Source organism: Prionailurus bengalensis, chromosome A2, assembly GCF_016509475.1.
Source record: "Prionailurus bengalensis isolate Pbe53 chromosome A2, Fcat_Pben_1.1_paternal_pri, whole genome shotgun sequence".
NCBI lineage: Eukaryota > Metazoa > Chordata > Mammalia > Carnivora > Felidae > Prionailurus > Prionailurus bengalensis.
This window is the reverse complement of record NC_057348.1, coordinates 135,026,396-135,044,867: the sequence shown is the minus strand read 5'-3', so window position 1 is coordinate 135,044,867 and position 18,472 is coordinate 135,026,396. Positions and strand designations below refer to the sequence as shown.

The following is an 18,472-nucleotide window of genomic DNA, read 5'->3' as shown; positions in this document are numbered from 1 at the left end:
CATTTTATTCATTTAAGCCACACCCTTCCCTTGCAGAGGGCATCTTCTCTGTCTTGAACTCATTCAAAGAGCAGCTCCGTCAAACTCAACATAGCTGTTCCCACCATTGTGGTTTTATGCGCCTGCTGGTCTCTGCCTTTCACTTCTCCTGGGCAACACTGAGCTCCAGGCTTAGAACAGTCTTTGCAAAGACTCTGATACAAAATAAGAATGAGTACAAGTCTCAGTGGATAGGAGGAGATAGAAGCCCACAGCCAACTCTGGCTCAAGCCAAATTCTCAGACTTAGTAGAAAGCAAGGGAATTCATTATCAGGAAAAACATCCTTGAATTTAAATTCTGAGTTTGTTTTTGAATCCAAAGCAATTGCAAAGGAACCAGTAAAACAGTGTAGATGGCAGCCAGCTCCTAACAGTAGAGTGACCAAGAAGCACAATTACCAGGGAATGTCACAGGAAGTACAGAACTTCTCCTTTGTCCCTGAGTGGCTGAATTTCTTCCTGGTTTGATGAGCACGTTCTTTACAGCATTTGGGCGGGTTTGTACATGCAGCCTATGGATTAACAAGTACCTAGCGCAAGGACCAGATGCTGTGCCCTGCTGCATTCCTGACATGCTTTGGGACCTCTAACAAGTCAGCCTACCTGTCAGGCTAAAGTTTCAGCCAAATCATCACAAAACCTATACTTTGATACTGGATTGTCCCAGAGGTCTGCCTCTCCTCTGCCAGTAACTAGCTGTTTAACCTCAGGCTCCTCGGACAGGACATGGGGATGATGACATCTTGATCACTTTAGGAATTACAATGGATTGACTCCCGTGTGCCAGGTACTGGGCTAAGATCATTGCACACATGGTCTTATTTAATCCTTAGAGCCGCCCTATGACATCAGTGCATTGGAACCAGTTACTGAGAAAAAAAAAAAAAAGAGGGTGGCTCCTGGTTGATCAACACTAACCAAGAACCAAATTCACATCTTAGCTTTTGAAATCAGATAAGCAGCCTTGAATATGATTGTCCCAATTGTACTGACGAGAAAAGTGAATGACTAGCTCAAGATCTCACTGGTCTTGGAGGGGATGGATGTCTGGCTGTCTGACCTCATGGCCTGTACACCTGACCCTGACATCACAACTCGTCACTAACTATCTCTATAAAGGTGCTACAAAGCAGAACCCTCATTTCAAATGTATGAAGGCCTGCTTCCCCAAGAAATCTTATCTGGGTTTTTGGATTGAAGTAGTTTGCACAGTGAAGCAAACGGTTTATTATGCTTGATGACCACTTAACTGTCTCATGCATATTATGAAATAAAGACCTTACTTTGTCTTCCCCACAGAGGAGATTCCGAATCTATTCCCTGATGCCTCTGCAGAATACTGTTATTCTTCCACACTTTGCTTTTTCTGCTCCCAGTATTAGAACACTATTGTTTCTTGATCCTAAAATAGCAAACTCATCTGTAGTACCTGCCATTCACTAGCACTTGACCTGCATTCTATCATTGATTCTCACAAAGAATCTATAAGTGGGTATGTTATTATCCCATTTTATAGGAGAAAAAACTGAAGCTCTGACAGACAGGTTATGGAATTTGCTCAAAAACTCTTGGTTGGTCAAGAAGCAGAGCAGGGGCTTGAATCAGAGTCTATCCATCCTTTTAACATTTCACTCTGCCTCCAGATGCATCAGCCACAAGGCAGCCCATGGCAGGTGCTGACTTTCTAAGGGAAGTTTTATAATTTACTCACTCTCAATTTATTTCTATTCTATTTTAGGCTCATTTGAGCTTATCTCATTTTTATCTTAAAAAGTTGTGATGGGGCGCCTGGGTGGCGCAGTCGGTTAAGCGTCCGACTTCAGCCAGGTCACGATCTCTCGGTCCGTGAGTTCGAGCCCCGCGTCGGGCTCTGGGCTGATGGCTCAGAGCCTGGAGCCTGTTTCCGATTCTGTGTCTCCCTCTCTCTCTGCCCCTCCCCCGTTCAAGCTCTGTCTCTCTCTGTCCCAAAAATAAATAAACGTTGAAAAAAAAAAATTTAAAAAGTTGTGAATTTGGTTCTTGTTGGTGTTGATTAACCAGGAGTCACCCTAGTTGTTGTTGTTGTTGTTGTTGTTGTTCTTCTTCTTCTTCTTCTTCTTCTTCTTCTTCTTCTTTTTGAGTAGCCAGTTTCAATGTATCAGATTGGATCAGATTTCCATTAAGATCCCTAGATTTGGGGCATCTGGGTGGCTCAGTCAGTTAAGTGTCCAACTCTTGGTTTTGGTTCAGGTCATGATCTCCCAGTTGGTGAGATCAAGCCCTGCATTGGGCTCTGTGCTGACAGCATGAAGCCTGCTTGGGATTCTGTCTCTCCCTCTCTCTCTGCCCCTCCCCCACATGCATTCTCTCTCTCTCTCTCTCTCTCTCTCTCAAAATATATAAAATAAACTTCAAAAAAGCTTTCAAATAGTCTTTCCTTTGAAAAAAGAAAGATTCCTTGAGCTATACTTGATGCCCTTTTATAACTGAACCTAAGAAAATGCCAAAGTTATCCATATAAACTTTGCCATATTTCTTTTTAATTCTGTTGACCATCAGGTGGCTGTTTTAATAAAAAGACCATTCTGGTGTTGGCCATCACGTAGACAAAAGTTCTGACTGAAAGAGTATAGTTTTCATTGTTCATACTTGAATTCACATATGAATAGCCACCTGTATGAGATGCAGATTTTCCCTGAGAAAGTCTGCTTCAACTCACGCAGCTGCTGGGAGTCTTGTCCTTGCCTGTGTAACCTATGGCTTTCTAAAAATTAAGCTTTATCCTGGCCATTTTCTAGAAACTCACATAGTATACACTCTAGAAAATCAGTCAAAACAGTTGTCAAAGTATGTGGTTCAGAATCGTTCTGGAACAGCCTCTAACCTCTGCCCACAGAAGCAGGGAGATGTGATAGAGCTGAGACCTACTAGAAGGGGGAGATTCCTGCCTGTACCTCCCAGTGGCATTCCTTCTCTGAGCTGTGCTCCCTTGTCTTGAAAGGAAGGTGTTGGGGGTTACAGGGCTAACATCCTGTCAGTCTATATTAAAGAAGCCCCCAGAATGTGCCACATTGCTGAGTGAGCACATCACTAAGGGACTCTCTTCCCTTCGCTAGAATCATTCCACCTAAGAAAGAGCCTGTTTTCTGGTAAATGGAACTCCCACATGTTTGAAATGGGTTTCCTTTACATGTATCCAGGCTCTCAAATACGTCAGAATTTGCAGTAAAATTTAAAGCAAATAATTTTTTTCATTTCTCTGTTAAGATTAGCATTAACCTTTCCCTAGATTACATCTCATACCACTCAGTCTGCTTTGTTGTAGCCATATTGTTTTATTTTGCTTTTTTAAAATATCATACACATTTAATATTTAACTTATTGGGCACCTTCCACTTCTCAGCACTGGAAAACCCATGGTGGTGAGCACATTGAATATTGCCAAGTAATAGATGCCTGTAACTGACTGACTTCACTCCTGCCAACCAGCGCCTGCTTCCTGTTCAGATCAACTCATGTGACTGACATGAGCCACTTCTTCTGTCAGTTTGGTTTTGTGGAATGGATGAAGTCTATAGGCACTATTTTCCAAAGTGAGGGTCTCTTCAGAAAACTATTAAATCGGAATCTCAGGGGACTGCTGCTGAGATTCTATATGCATTTCAAACTTAAGCACATTAAAATGGGAGGTCCATGTTTTAGGTGGTCCATGATTCCTTATTTTTTCATACGTATGAGGTAAGAAGAAATCCCAGGAGACATTATATTCTTTGGAATACCTACTCTCTTACAAAGGAAAAAAATTCCTTATTTAAGGAGCTCTAGATAAGTGTCACACAAAAATAGCTCCGGCCTGGGCTTGCCCAGTACAAGAGGGTGTTTGTTCTTCCACATGGAGGCCCTGCATTTTCAGGAAACTTCTTTCACTGTGAGTAAGCACATTAAAATGATTTCAGCCATCTAAGCTTTCATAGAAATTAGCTGGACAGAAATGATCAAGTAGGCCCTTTAGTGAAGTCCTAAAAGAATGATACCAAGCCTAGTGAATTTCGATGAGAAATGCAGAAGGTGAGTCAAGACCCCAGGGTACTCCTGGGTGAGGACAGACCCAGACCCCAGGGGGAGAAGGGTGATGGGAACATGAGTTCCTATGAGAGTCAGGCCTATGCCACACACCTTCTGGGCATTTTCTCTGAATCTTCAGAGCAGTTACCCCAATTTATGGAGAAGGGAATGAAGGCTCAGAAAAGCTACTTAACTTGCCCAAGACTGTGTGAACTATAAGCAGTAAAGAAAACAAAATAAATAAAAATCAAAAGTCCATACTTTTCTCATTATATCTACACTTTACCTCCTGAAATTTGGGGAGGAGACGTAGCAGAGAAGGGAGACCTGTGTACTAAAGAGGCAGTGTGAGGAAACCTAATGGGAGAAGGGGCCATTGTAGAGAGGTAGACAGGGGTCAGACTGAAGCTTCCCTGTGTTTGGCTCAGGTTGCCTCGAGGTCCCTTCCAATCACAAGCCCTTCAAGTTTCCAAGAGTGTTAAATATCCTTAATTGTTCCCCCCCAAAATGATAAGCTCAAAAACCGATTAAGGAAGATATTCTTAGGACAACAACAACAAAAGACATTTTCCCCTAGCCTTCAGTTGAACAAAGGGAGCGCTCTGATGTTTGACTGGAAAGACTGCTCAGATTCCAGGAGTACGTACAACGGCGTGATATGGTGCATATGACATTATGCAGGCCACGTTGGAGGTGAGATCTAGGAAGCCGGGCTTTTGGGGATGGCTGTTCTAGCGGTTGTGTGGTTATCTGCTCTGGTTATTGCCCCAGGCGTCTGCAAATCAAAGGAGTCCTCAAGTTAGAGATAGTCCATCTCTGAGGAATGCCGTTGTCCTCTCCAGAGAAGCGGTTGCACCTAATCACAGGCCACTTTCACCCCTTATGACGTAAAAACCCTGACCTGGGCCAGAGGTCACCCTGAGGTCTCCTGTCCGACTGTAGGAAACAAGCAACCCTCCACCTCTCCTCAAGTTCAAAAAACAGAGTTCAACGGTTGTATAACCTGTTGTCCATGGAAAGACCGATAGATGGCTGACAGCTGCAGGCCTGGAGTGGTGCAAATGCTAAGGTATCACTGTTTTTTTTCTGCACAAATCATATTTGGCAAACAGCTTGGAACCCTTGGGAACACAATCCCAACCACGGTTTACAGAGATTCACCAATCCAGACATGCCCTGTGGTGGGGCCTGGTTTGCTGAACCTCTGAGATTGTGACCTGACTGAAAACAAGGGAACAGCATGTCAGCCGGTAGGAATGCATGGACCTTATTTTGATATTAAATGCGCAATTCCTACAGGACCTCCTAGGTCCCTCATTGCTTCATGGATCAAATATGTATTGAGCCCCTTCTGTACGCCAGACACTATGATAAGCCTTTGGAATGTGAAGATGAGGAAGCCAGACTCGGTGCTTGGCCTCACAGGCCTTCACAGGCCTCCTGGTCTCTGTAGATGAGCCAGGTGGTGGGCACGCAATAGGATGGACGCAAGCCAGGTATGGGGGTCCTCAAGCCCAGACAGGAAGGTGGCGCTTTCTTGGTTTCTGTCCACACTCCGTTGCTCTATTACTAGGACTTACTGTACATTTGTAATTTGGAAAATTAAAGAATAGGTTATTTAGCCCTTTCAGCAGTGAAGTTTCATTTAGAAATTCATGAATTGATATCTGAAAAGTGCTAAGACAACTAAACCAGGAGAGAATGAAATGAACAATGTATTGGTGAGGCTTATGAGTCACCATGTTCATAGGCAATTGTTGATTATGTTGTATGATTAATATTAATTACCATCCAGAGGACCATCCTTTCAAATTCTTAGTGGCATGTAACACAATTAGCCTGCCCCCCCTTCCCGAAACACAGTCTCCCGATTTTCCTCCTGCCCCAAGAGCTGTTCTCCCCAATTTCAGTTGCTAGTGTCTCTTCTACTTGTAAATTTGGAAGGATTTTGGAAGGAGATCTTCAGGACCCAGGCAGGCCCTCTTTACTTCTCCATCTGCACTTTGTCCCTGAGCGGCCTCCTCTTTTACAATGGCTTTAAGTGCATCTCAGGCCTCATCTGGGTCCTACCCCCTGCTCGACAGCACCTCTCAGGTTGCCCACATTGCTAGCAACCTGATTCTATTAAGCGAACGCTTGATTTTTTCCACTCCCAAAACCTATTTTCCTCAAGCTTCCTCTTCTCAGAAAATAGCAGAGCCATCCACTCCATTGGTCAAGCCATAAACCTGCAAGTCATTTGCTATCCTACTTTCTCACTTGCATAGTGGCCCATCACCAGGTCCTCCTCAAATGTGTCGAGGATCTATCTCAGAAAGTCTTGTTCCTTCTTTTAAAAAAATTTTAACGTTTATTTATTTATTTTGAGAGAGAAAGAGCGAGTGGGGGAGGGGGAGAGAGAGAGAGGGAGAGAATACCAAGCAGATTCCACACTGTCAGCATGGAGCCTGATGTGGGGCTCGAACCCACGAACTGCAAGATCATGACCTGAGCTGAAACCAAGAGTTGCACACTTAGCTGACTGAGTCACCCAGGTGCCCCAGAAAGCCTTGTTCCTTGACTCATAGCACATACCAGGAGTTTTAGTTAATTTATTTAAATATTTGTTTGCTATCTGTCTGTCCCACTGGACTCTGATTCCATGATGGCAGGAACTATGTTCACCACTGGACCCTCAGCACACAGCATATAAACATGTGTTGAACTGAATTGAATGGCAAGTTATAAACAACTTAAAATATGCTCATCATTAGCTGAAATGAAGTCTTAGTTATGTTGGTGCAGCGTCATAGCTTAAATGACAGGTAACTACTAAGCATTATAATCACCCATCACTGATTATAACACATGGCCTATGAAAATTCCCACTTAAACTGAACTGTTACATGGAATTTTTCTCCTCATGTTCAAGTGCATTAGGGCACCATTTACAGAGCTCAAAATGTTGGCTGCCCATTTCCCTGGTGGCATAAAAGTCTCAAATGCAGCAGTAGCCTGTATCGATTGCTTTTAGTTGCCACCAAATACTCTGTGTGGGGCCTTTTTCATTTACTACTATCAGTGGGATTACTTGTTAGTTTATCTGATTTAGTTGTTAATGTAAGCAAAAATACTTTTTACATCCAATATTTACTTTATGTTACAGGCATGATCTGTAAATCTGCATTACCGTTCAGAATATAGATGTGCTAGAATTATTAAACTTTTAGGATGCACTGAAAACGGGCCCGTATGTGAATTAACTGACAGTGGCAATCAGATTGAATTTGTGAAAACTGAAAAACAAAGCAGCAAACTTTTTTCAGAAAAAAAGGAAATTTCAGAAAAAAAACCCACAAAAAATTTCATTTTCTATTTTGAAGTCTTCGACATAATTTGCACTAACAAAACATTTGTCAAATAGACGTCCTTTTTTGTAATAGAACAAAAATCATTGCCAATTACCATGTTAATATGCTACAAACAAAAGAGTGATGTTAAAGTATTTTTAAATAATATATTTGCTTCCATCATGTAAGCTTTCCCCTTGAGACCTATTTTGTACTGGTGTGATCAATCCGTTCTTTAAATCTATGAAAATCCCATATTTCTAAGGAAAAATCCTGGCATTACACATCAGCACACTTTCGTGCCACCTGTTGCCATTTTTACTGATTACTGACTGGGTAGCCGTGGGCAAATCAACTTCTTCAAGTTTCCTAAGATATGCAGTTCACCCAGAAACTCCCAAGGGTCCTATGATTCCATAAATGAATGAGTGAATTATTAATTAATTTCACTCTAAGTTTGCAGTAACAGAACTTGAACTTGATGCCACAGACTCCCTTAGGTTGTCATTTCGAATCTGTGAGATCTTTTAAAACGTTGTGATATTTTTTTGCGTGTTTTCTCTATATGCCAAGTGAGAACATGAGAGTGGAAAGCAGGCTGTTAGCTAGCTTACTCTTCCCATAGTGCCGGAGGGCTTGGTGACTGCTCCCTGGAGAAGTGTGCCCTCCTTCAGCAAGGAAAAGCTGATCTTAATTTCTAAGAAATTGTTTTTAATTTAATATTTAATGAATTGGGAATCTGTATGTGGATGGCTGAGTATTATGCCGTGTATAGAAGAAATATAAGATCTAACCTCTGTCCTGGGGGAGACAAGATGCATGAGAAATCATCAAATATTTTAAAACAGCATATGAGCCCTATTGTGTGACATGCAATATAAGGGCTTCAGAAGGGGGGCAGGAAGGAGGGAGCAGAAGCAGGGAGAACTCTGTGGAAGGTGCTGAAGTAGGCTTGAATCTCGAAGGATGGGAGGACCTCCCATCTAATGGAGTGAGGACAGGCCTGGACAGCAGATGAGAGTACCTCCTGTGAGGAAACAGTCTACACAGCTGTGACATCAGAAAGTCACTTCAATGGGACAGTGAGGAGGTGGCCTGATTATCAGGGGTCCAGGTAGGGGGCGGTGGGAAATAAATTTGGGTAGACTAGGTAGTACCAGACATAGAAAGCCTTGAAGAGTCTGACCTTAACTTTAATTCCATGGTAGGATTTGCTAATTTCATGGACCATGCTTTTTTTGCGCCAGTTAACCTTTTCCTGCTTATTATACAAACGTTAAATAAAATCATCTGAGATATTGTCTTTCCTAGTTTTAGTTTTGCAATTTTTACTGCGTGAGGGGCAAGCCGTGCATGTAGATGAATGTGCGGTCTCTAACATTTGCTCTAACATTCTTTTCTTCCCTCGATAAATCTGTGTCATTAATGACAACATGTAAGTCAACCAGAGGAGAAACAGCCGATTGGATGACGGGCTTAAGTGAATCTTGCTTTATGTCCTAATGGTCAACATATGGGCTTCTGTCAGCCTGGAGTGGCAGGAATTTCCAAAGACACAGGCCCATCCACAGAGAAAGAGCGCTCGAGAAAGCGCTCTTTCTCCAGGTCCCAGAGGTGCAGGTCTGGGAACTATTAGCAAAAGCTCTGCGTCCTCCTCTGCTGTCAGGAAGATGCATGTCGGTGGAGACAGAAATGTTTTTGCACTGGGAACCCTGACTCCATTATTAATTTTATAGCTCTAGGGATGGGATGCTCGATTCTGTAATGTTCCCCTCGCATTGCCCCACTAAAAGTGAGTTCTCTGGTCCCAAACTTATGTGATTTAGAAACTCTGATTCTTTTTTTTTTTTTTTTTTAATTTTTATTTTTCAACGTTTATTTATTTTTGGGACAGAGAGAGACAGAGCATGAATGGGGGAGGGTCAGAGAGAGAGGGAGACACAGAATCGGAAACAGCCTCCAGGCTCTGAGCCATCAGCCCAGAGCCCGACGCGGGGCTCGAACTCACGGACGGCGAGATCGTGACCTGGCTGAAGTCGGACGCTTAACCGACTGCGCCACCCAGGCGCCCCTAGAAACTCTGATTCTTTATCATCCTTTTCCCCCAATACATATGTGAGCTCTGTGCAGGGTGAGGACAACACCAGGGAGGAGAAAGGCTGGAACTCCCACCTTCCCATGGCATAGACATGACAGACTGCCCGGATCTTATGGACACTGAGTCTAGGCAGATGATCTAACAGTGTGGGTGAAGGTGGCGGAAGAAGGCTGGGCTCGCTGAGCCTGAGTCTGCCATACTGTCTGGGAACTAGGATCTGTACCCAGGCGGGCCATACATCTGAGCACATTTCACAAACTTAGACCTAAGGGAGTCAGGGAAAAAAGCTTCCCACCTGCAACTTATCTTAAGGAAACTGAGGAAATCAAAGTGCAATAAGAGATAACACTACAAAGCAATATGAATGATTTTTAAAATAAATGTGAAGCATCTAAATATGTATTTATCCTCTTAACATATCAATTCGGGAAACTAATGATGGAGCCATTACTCAAAAGAGTTTTTTAAATTTCCTTTGAAGTATTTGTAGAGCCAGCCATACATACGTTTGTACATGCTGTATGATACAAACATTTGACCTATAAAGATCAATTTGGCTTTTGGAAATGTCTCAGTGAATCTTAGAGTAAAGTCAGGGGAGAGTTATGTGAGTGATCAGGCTAAGATATGCCACTTGAGGTGAGATGCAAATTGGTGCTATTGGCCTACCTTAACCAGTAAAAGTTCTACTTAGCAAGAGTTGTTCTCAGTGTTTGCAGCCATGGCCCCATCAGTGACATATATTAAAGCCACCTTAAGAACACATACATGTTTTGGAGATGTGCATGTTGGCATTGCAAAGAAATCAGTCTCATCTCTCAAAAAGGTGACAGGAATTTCACAGGAATATCAGTGTGGGAAAAACGCAGTGTCAGCTGCTAACCCCGTGTTAATTAACTAGCCGTTTTCATTCTCGTGTAACTGTAGGAGTCTTAATTGTCTACGGCATATCACACGCTGGAGAAGTCCCTTCCCAAAAGGTTACATGTCAGGACCTTCGCAAGTCCTTCATTTGATAAAATAATGAAGGTAGAGAGCGGGAAGGGTGCTAACACTCTGCTCTTGCACTTCTGCCCGGGAGCCTGCTTCCTGGGATCTGGCAGGGCTCGGGGATGGAGCTCTCTGCCAGATGTCACTGTCTCTGCCAGTTAAGAGCTCAAGCTCTGGAGTCACACAAGCCTGGCTTCAAATCCTGACCTGCCACCTGATAGCTGTGTGACCACAGGCCAGTTACTTACCCTTCTCCTTTTCCTCATTTCCAAAATGGTGATAACAGTACCTACTTTATAAGCTTATAAGAATTAAATGAGATAATACGGGCAAATTGCTTATCACAGGGACTAGCCCATGTCAGTGCTCCATAAGTATTGGCTCCAATTATGAACAAAAAGAAGAGAAAGAAGATGAAAAAGAAGGCAGAAGGGAAGGGCGAAAGAAGAATGAGGAGAAGAGAGGAAAAAGGAAAGGCTGCATGGGCTTCAGGCTTACAGGTGTAGCTGACTTTCTTAACCCAGCGGTTCCTGTTGTGGCCCAGGCAGGGATAAGTGACTCATTAGTTAATGAACTGGTATGTTGTTTGCAGAAAAAAAACGGTCTAAAAGTGTGTATCTCAAATATTTAGAACTAAACAAGCAGGAAGATTATAAAACTCGGAGGGTCTCTTTCATAAAGAGCACACACATTTACAGCCTTGATTTTTGTCTTTTACGGTAAGAATAATGGTGATCTGTTTTGGAAAAGATAATGGGAGGTCCCTAAGACAGTATAGCCCTATTGCTATCAATAATAACGGGGCTTTGTTATAATTCCAATAAAAGAAAGCAATGCCAGCAAATTTTGTATAGATTCTGCAGTCTAGAAATGTGCTTTTCAGGGCTTTGATGACATGGCTCTATATTCTGCTCAAATGACACCAAGTGTCAAAATTGCCCTCCTGCCCTACAGTCCGTCATTAAGTCTAATTAGATCCAAACCCCAAAGCGGGGCCAATTTGTGGTCCATCATCCTGCAGCTTCGTCCTCTCCCCAGATGACAGAGCCTGCCCTGTACCTCTCAGCTGGCACATTCCTGGGGGCCACGGGTACCTTGCAGGGGCCATCACTCCTCCAGGCTGTGACCTCACCACTGTTCTCACATCAGTGGCTCTCAACCTTCAAAAACCCCTCTCATCTTCCTTCTTCTGGCCCTCATTACACCCTGTTTGGGCGACCAGTGGTATTAATTCAGATTCATGGTGTTTTCCAGCATTCTGTAACTGGACACTGAACTACTGAGATCTCAATGCCAGGTCTTTGTTTCCTTTACTGAAACCACTTGTGAGTCAAGCTCTTGTCAGTGGCCATCACTTTGACTGCTTCTCCCAGAGTTTTCATGGTGTTGGAGTCCCTTCACTGAGCAATCCTTCTGTTCAGACAGGGTCAAGTTCAGTTTTGTGCATCCGGGGGACCATCACTGAAGCTGAGTCAGATCACAGCTCAAGACCTCCTTAGGCTTCAGCCCACTGGGAAAATGTCACCAAGTTCGATGTCAGTGAAAAGCCCTCAGTCTGATTCAGGACTGAGACACTTCACCTCCCTGTCCTAGCACCCCACCCCCACCCCCGTACCTCAAAGCATCAAGCGGGGAGAGAAAATTCCAGTTGCGTGAATTCCTATTTTGATGACAGCATGTTGGCGGAAGCAAAGAACGCTTATTGGAGTGCAGGGCTTACCGACAAAACACAAAAAGGTGAAAGAAACTTCAGAGTCGCCTCTGGGGGTGGGGCAAGTGAGAGGGCTCCGCTCACCCACTGGGGGTCTCATTTACGCCATGGCTTCAGCTGCCACCTCTGAGGTAAAGACTTCCTAGTCTGAATGTCCATCCTGACCTCTCTGCGGAGTCCCAGAGGGTATTTCCATTGAACATTTCTACCTGGATGGCCCACTGTCACCCCAAACTCGATGTGTTGAAAACAAAACTCCGTATCTTGGCTCAAAGCCTGCCCCTCCCCAGGTGCTCCCACCTCAGGGAAGGTCAGCAGCATAAAACCAGTCACTCAAGCCAGAAGCCTGGGAATACTGCTGACCCTCATCCTCCATATGTCCTGTCAGTCCTGCCTCCTTGATATCCCCCCCTCGAGCCCATAACCTCTTCCACCCCTCCCCACCCCTGCCACTGTCCTTGTCCGGCCACCTTGTGCCCTGACCAGGGCACTTCACTGCTCTCTAACTTGGCTCCTTGACTTCACCCCGGCCCCCCAGCACCCACAGTGAGCCTTCTGAAACATAAATCCACCATGTCCCCCTATTGTGTAAAAACTCTCTATCACATTCCGCTGCCCCTTACGTTAAAAGTTTTAACACCTTGGGGCACCTAGGTGGCTCAGTCAGTTAAGCGTCCGATTTCAGCTTAGGTCATAATCTCACCGTGAGTTCAAGCCCTGCCTTGGACTCTGTGCTGACAGCTCAGAGCCTGGAGCCTGCTTCAGATTCTGTGTCTCGCTCTCTCTCTGCCCCTCCCCCACTCATGCTTTGTCTCTCTCTCTCTCTCTCTCTCTCAACAGTAAATAAACATTAATTTTTTTTTTTTTTTAAGTTTTAACACCTTAGGGCGCCTGGGTGCCTCAGTCAGCTAAGCATCCAACTCTCGATTTCAGCTCAGGTCATGATCTCAGAGTCATTAGATCAAAGCCTGCACAGGGCTCTGCACTGAGTGTGGAGCCTGCTTGGGATTCTCTCTCTCCCTCTGCTCCTCCCCCGCTCGCATGCACATGCACTCACACTCTCCTCTCTCTCTCTCTCTCTCCCCATGACACAAGGCCTTCCATGTCTCGGCTTCTACCTGCCCCTGCAGCCTCACCTCTTGCCACTCTCCCCTTGGAATGCTGAGTTCCAGCCACGTTAAACACCTTTCAGAGCTTTGCTGGGTTTCCTGGTTTTGCATATGTGGCCTCCTCCCTCTTCTTCTTGTTACTGGAACATAAAACACATACAGAAAAGCACACGTGTCACGTGTACAGCTCAGGGAATTGTCTTAAATGAACATAGCCATATAATCTAAGCCCAGAGTAAGACCTGAAGAAGACTGATATTCTAGAAGCCTCCTTCACGCCCCTTTTCACTATTCCCCAAGGAAAAGTACCATCCTGGCTTCTAATAGCATAGACTGGTTCTTCCCACTTTGTGCTTGACGTAAACAAAAACGTGCCAAATTGGGTCAGCTGTCTACTACTGCATAACAAACCCACAAACTTCACGGCCTAAAATAACCTTAAAGTCCCACCTTGGGCCTCATCGCTCCTTGCAGCCATGCTCTTCTGTCTGCTTTGTCACCAAGCTTCTTGAAAACTCCCCACCCCACACTCGGTGTCCATCTGCCCATTCACTCCACGATCCACCGCTCCATCGTGTCATTCTGCTGAAGCGCCTCTCAGCAGAGGACCCCAGTTATCTCCTTCATGCTGAGCCAAATGAACAACTGTCAGTCTTTTCCAACGTGACCTCCTCCCAACTCGGTGAGTCACCAAGTCCTAGTGATTCTCCCTCTTTAACCCATCTCGCATTTGTCCTACCTCTGTCCCCGGTCATTATCTCCTGCCTGGACTAATCCCACTGCATGAAGGATACCTCCCCGCTCCAAGAAGCTGTTTCAGACTTCTCATTCCCACATGTTTTCTGTGGATTAAAAATCTGGACAGACTCACCACTCACCATGGAATAAAACCCACACCGCTGCCAGACAGGAAGGCTCTAAACCTGTGCCCCAACTCCATTTCCACGCTCTTTGCTTAATTCACACCTGTGCCAAAGCCGTGCTGGCTCTGCACGGGCTCGTGAGTGTGCCGCAGAGGCTGCTGGGAGGCTCTCTCCTACCTGGAATGCCTTCTGTCCCATGTTCCCTCCAGAGCTTCTACTTATCCTCCTCTACATCCTATCTCTGATGCCACCTCTTAAAACTGTGCTGTTAACAGCTCCTTTTCTGATCCTGTGTGCTATTGATATTAATAGCAATAATTATCATTATGACATGTTTGGCTCACTCCCTCTAGAACATAAGCTCCTCAGGGCAGGATCTTCATTTTGTTCCCTGATAGATCCAAGCTCCCACAGCTGTGCCTAGCACAAGGTAGACACTCCGCAAACACTTGCTAAGTGAGTAGATTAGCATTAATTGAGCACTTATTATGCCAGGTGCTTTCATGCATGATCTCATTCCCTCCTGACCACAGCCCTATGAGGAAGGAACTGTCTTTATTCCAGTTTTTCAAGGAAAGAAACGGAAGCTTGATAAGATTGCATAACTTGCCCAAGGCCACCCAGCTGATAGATGCCAAAGCTGGAACTTAAACTCTGATATGTCCCAGCTCTAAATAACCTCATTCTACCATCCTGAGCTTTGTTTACAGTGGTGCCTTGCACAAAACCCTACTGTGGGTTTTTTTTTTTTTTTTTTTTTTTTTTTTTTTTACTGCAACTCTTCAGCAAATGGAATATTTGAAGTAGTGGAGAGATCTCTTTACATATTTATCTCTTCATTATATTAGGAATTCCCAGAATATAGGAATAGGAAGTGAATTCTAATTATTTTATTTCCCCACCACCACCACCCAAAACTCTACACAGCCCACACAGTGTCTTACACGTCTGTGTTCATTAAATGTTTGCTGAATTAAATGGCGGGTGTGCTGCAAAGCAGGACTTGGCAGTGAGTCCCTTCTGCACAGGCAGTGGTTTTGAGCACTGTCCTGAATCCAGCCCCAGCTGCCGCCTCTTCTAACTCTGTGCTTCTTCAGCACGATAGAGGCTCACGGCCATCCTTGGCTGACCCCATCTTCCACCCTGACCCCGGCCCTTTGCCATCCTTCCTGTCATCATGAAATCCCCTGCCTGTCTTCCTGCTGTCAGAGGCGTGATCACGTACAGCAAGTTGTGCCCACCCCTCTCCTCTGCTCGACCCCACGCCCTGCCTGGACCTGGCTGCTTCCCGGGTCGTTTGTGACAGGCAGGGCAACATGACATTTCTGTAGATATTTGGAGCACAGCTTGGACTGTGATAAACAGAGAGAGAGTCACGAGACACTGCAAGAATTATGAAGTGGGAGGAATTCCATGTTAAATGATGGAGGAACTAAAAATGAATGAAGTCACTGTCTCATTCCAATGTACTTTTTTTTTTAATGAAGAGTTTAGCTTCTCTAGGTTTGTCAATTGTTTAGGATTGTTGATTGCAAGCAACAGAAATTGGAGTGGTTTAAGCTGAAAGGGGAAGTTTATTAAAAGAATGCAGAATCTCTAGGAACCCAAAGGTTAGAATGCAGCCAGGCTTCAGGGACAAATGGAAGCACCTCTGGAAAAATAGTCCAGGATCTGGGTAGCATCCGCTTTCCAAGTCTTGTCTTGCTGTCTGTACATCTGCCTCTTTCTTATCTCTCTGTAGACCTCCACTGGTCCACACACTTCATCATAGTACATGGCTGCCAATGGCTACTGAGTCCATATTAGGCAAGACTGCCTGCCTATCTCCAACAAACCTGCAAATCCCTGGGGAAACCTAAAAGATTTCCCCAGCACAAGTCAGGTCCCCAGCTCTGGTCTGATCACCTGCCACCAGCTGAGCCGGGTCGTGTTGTTCAACATGGCTGCCAAGTGCCCATTTCTGTGCCCAAGAAAGAAGCAGAAAGGATCATCATAGTGGAGCAAACTACACAAATGTCCACTGCACTTTGTTCTGCTCTATTGTCCAATAATGCTCTTGTAAAAGACTTCTGGGTGCTTCTCCAGGAATAGAACAGATTAAGAGGCTTTCTATCTTTAAGAGTCTTTTTCAGAAACAAATTCATAAAGATGAATTGCCATTTAGGAAACTTCACCCTAATTAACTAAGACAACAACATTCCACTGGTAATTCCTAACAGGTCTTTATGCCAGTTTTATTCACTGAAGGCTTAGAATCCTGGCTTCAACAAGAAGCCTCACACACATCTAGATGGCCCCCTGCATGGTAGCGCAAACGGTAAACCAGACCAGGCGTTGCTCCCTCCTCAAGGTCTTACACAAATGATGCCCACACCTCCCCTTCAGCAACGAGCATTCTCTTCTCTTTCTAAAAAGGCAGTGTGGTCAGGCCTGGGTAGGCGGAATCCTCTCCCTTTGAGGTTTCCACGCCCTGACAAATGCGGAGAGCACTAACCTGGGTCACTGCTTCCTTGATGTGGTTTGAGGTCAGGAGAGAGGGAGATATGCTAGATCCTTCTTTCCATCTGATCTGGCCTTGCCCATGCAGTGACCCATCAATCCTAGGCTGGGTAAAGAGAAACTGAAAGCTTTATCCAGCTCAGAAGTGGGATCACTAGAGTTAAAGTTGCCCAAGGTAGGTCCAAAGTTTTGTGTCCATCTTTCCTGCACTTGGTCCTCTGGGCTCCACTATACATGCCACAGCTGGCCCCTGGGGAGGACAGATGTTGCCTGGGCCACAGAACAGGTGGTACACAGCCCCAGGTTGGGGTGGGGGGACGCAGGCCCTGCTCCCGGAAGGTGGATTCTCCTCCTCCCGAGGCATATTGTATTCTGCCCACAGCTTTGCGGTGACACCTCCCTCGCTTGTCTTCCAGGCTCTCTGGGTACAGCAGGCCGTGTATGCAACCTGACTTCCCGGGGCATGGACAGCTGCGAGGTCATGTGCTGCGGGAGAGGCTATGACACCTCCCACGTCACCCGGATGACCAAGTGCGAGTGTAAGTTCCACTGGTGCTGTGCCGTGCGCTGTCAGGACTGTCTGGAGGCCCTGGACGTGCACACATGCAAGGCCCCTAAAAGCGTTGACTGGGCGGCTCCCACATGACCCCAGAGGAGGTTGCCATCACCTTCTCTCCTGCAAGGACTCCATTGGATCTGCAAGGACACTGGACCTTTGGGTTTTCTCGGGGAGATATTTCCTAAGGCATGTGACTTTGCCTCAACAGAAGTCCTTCCTCTCCCACCCAGGGGGCCCCAGAACTGGGGCCACATGTTGCACACAAAGCATGCCTTATTCCCTCCGCCTTCGAGCATTCTGGGCCGCATCTCTTCCTGATCAGGACAGACTGCTAGGAGGGGAGGGGCCGGCCACATCACTGTCTCCACCCACCTAGACGTTTCCTCTTTCTAGAGCGGCTGGCCAGAGGGGAAAAGAGTATCCCAAAGGAGCTTTCTCTGTGTCTCCCAATAAATGATCATAGTTCAGGAATCCCATACTTCTCTCAGGAGGGTAAAGACAGCAGGACCAACTGCCACCGAATTAACTGTAAATCCTGAAAAGACCAAGCAAGGCTTTTGCCTGATCAAGTGATTTTCGCAGCCACCGCGTCCAGGGGTAATTGGTAACTGCCTGGAGAAAGATGGCTTTCAAAGAACTTCAGGTTTAAAACGCATATTTTTCAAAGCACTTATTGCCATATTAAAATTTGATGTAACAAGACGGGACTGTTGTCCTTTGGTACAGTTTTGGAATCTTTACAATAGCAAGAGCCTTAGAAAGTCATTGCTTTGCATTGACTTAATATAAAGCAACTTTATATATAAAGTCCCCTTAATATAAAGCAACTTTAGGGATCTCACTTAAGATCTGAAGGGAATTTAAAAGAAAGATTGATGATCTGGCAGTATTCTGATCTATTGGGGGAGAATGGAGGAGAATAACAGTGAGTAAAATATCAGAAAATGTGTCTGTACAGATAAGGAGAAAAAGGGGAATAAAATTTCTATCTGGTATGATGCATGTGACCCATGGAATTTTGTAGTTGAAATGGCCTTCAGAATGATAACTTTTGGGACGGCAAGACTAGGGAACCAACATGCTGACAGAGAGGTTTCCAGAGGTAAGTCATGCCTACACAGCCTGCACCATGAGCAGATGCCCAAAAGAGGTCCGCCATTTGTGCCAAGGAGCATCAGCATATACCCATCACCCTCCAAGCACATTTTAAAGACCTGCCATATTTAATTG

At 45.1% G+C, this 18,472-nt stretch overlaps 1 protein-coding gene across 1 annotated transcript in view; it reads left to right on the top strand.

Moving 5' to 3' along the window:
- Positions 1-18,237, top strand: part of WNT2 (Wnt family member 2) — a 44,790-nt gene extending 26,553 nt beyond the window's left edge. The window contains exon 5 of the mRNA XM_043589326.1: positions 17,100-18,237. Coding sequence (XP_043445261.1) covers positions 17,100-17,329 — 230 coding nt within the window. The 3' untranslated portion in view covers positions 17,330-18,237. The remainder of the gene's footprint in view (positions 1-17,099) is intronic.
- Positions 18,238-18,472: the final 235 nt, after the last annotated feature.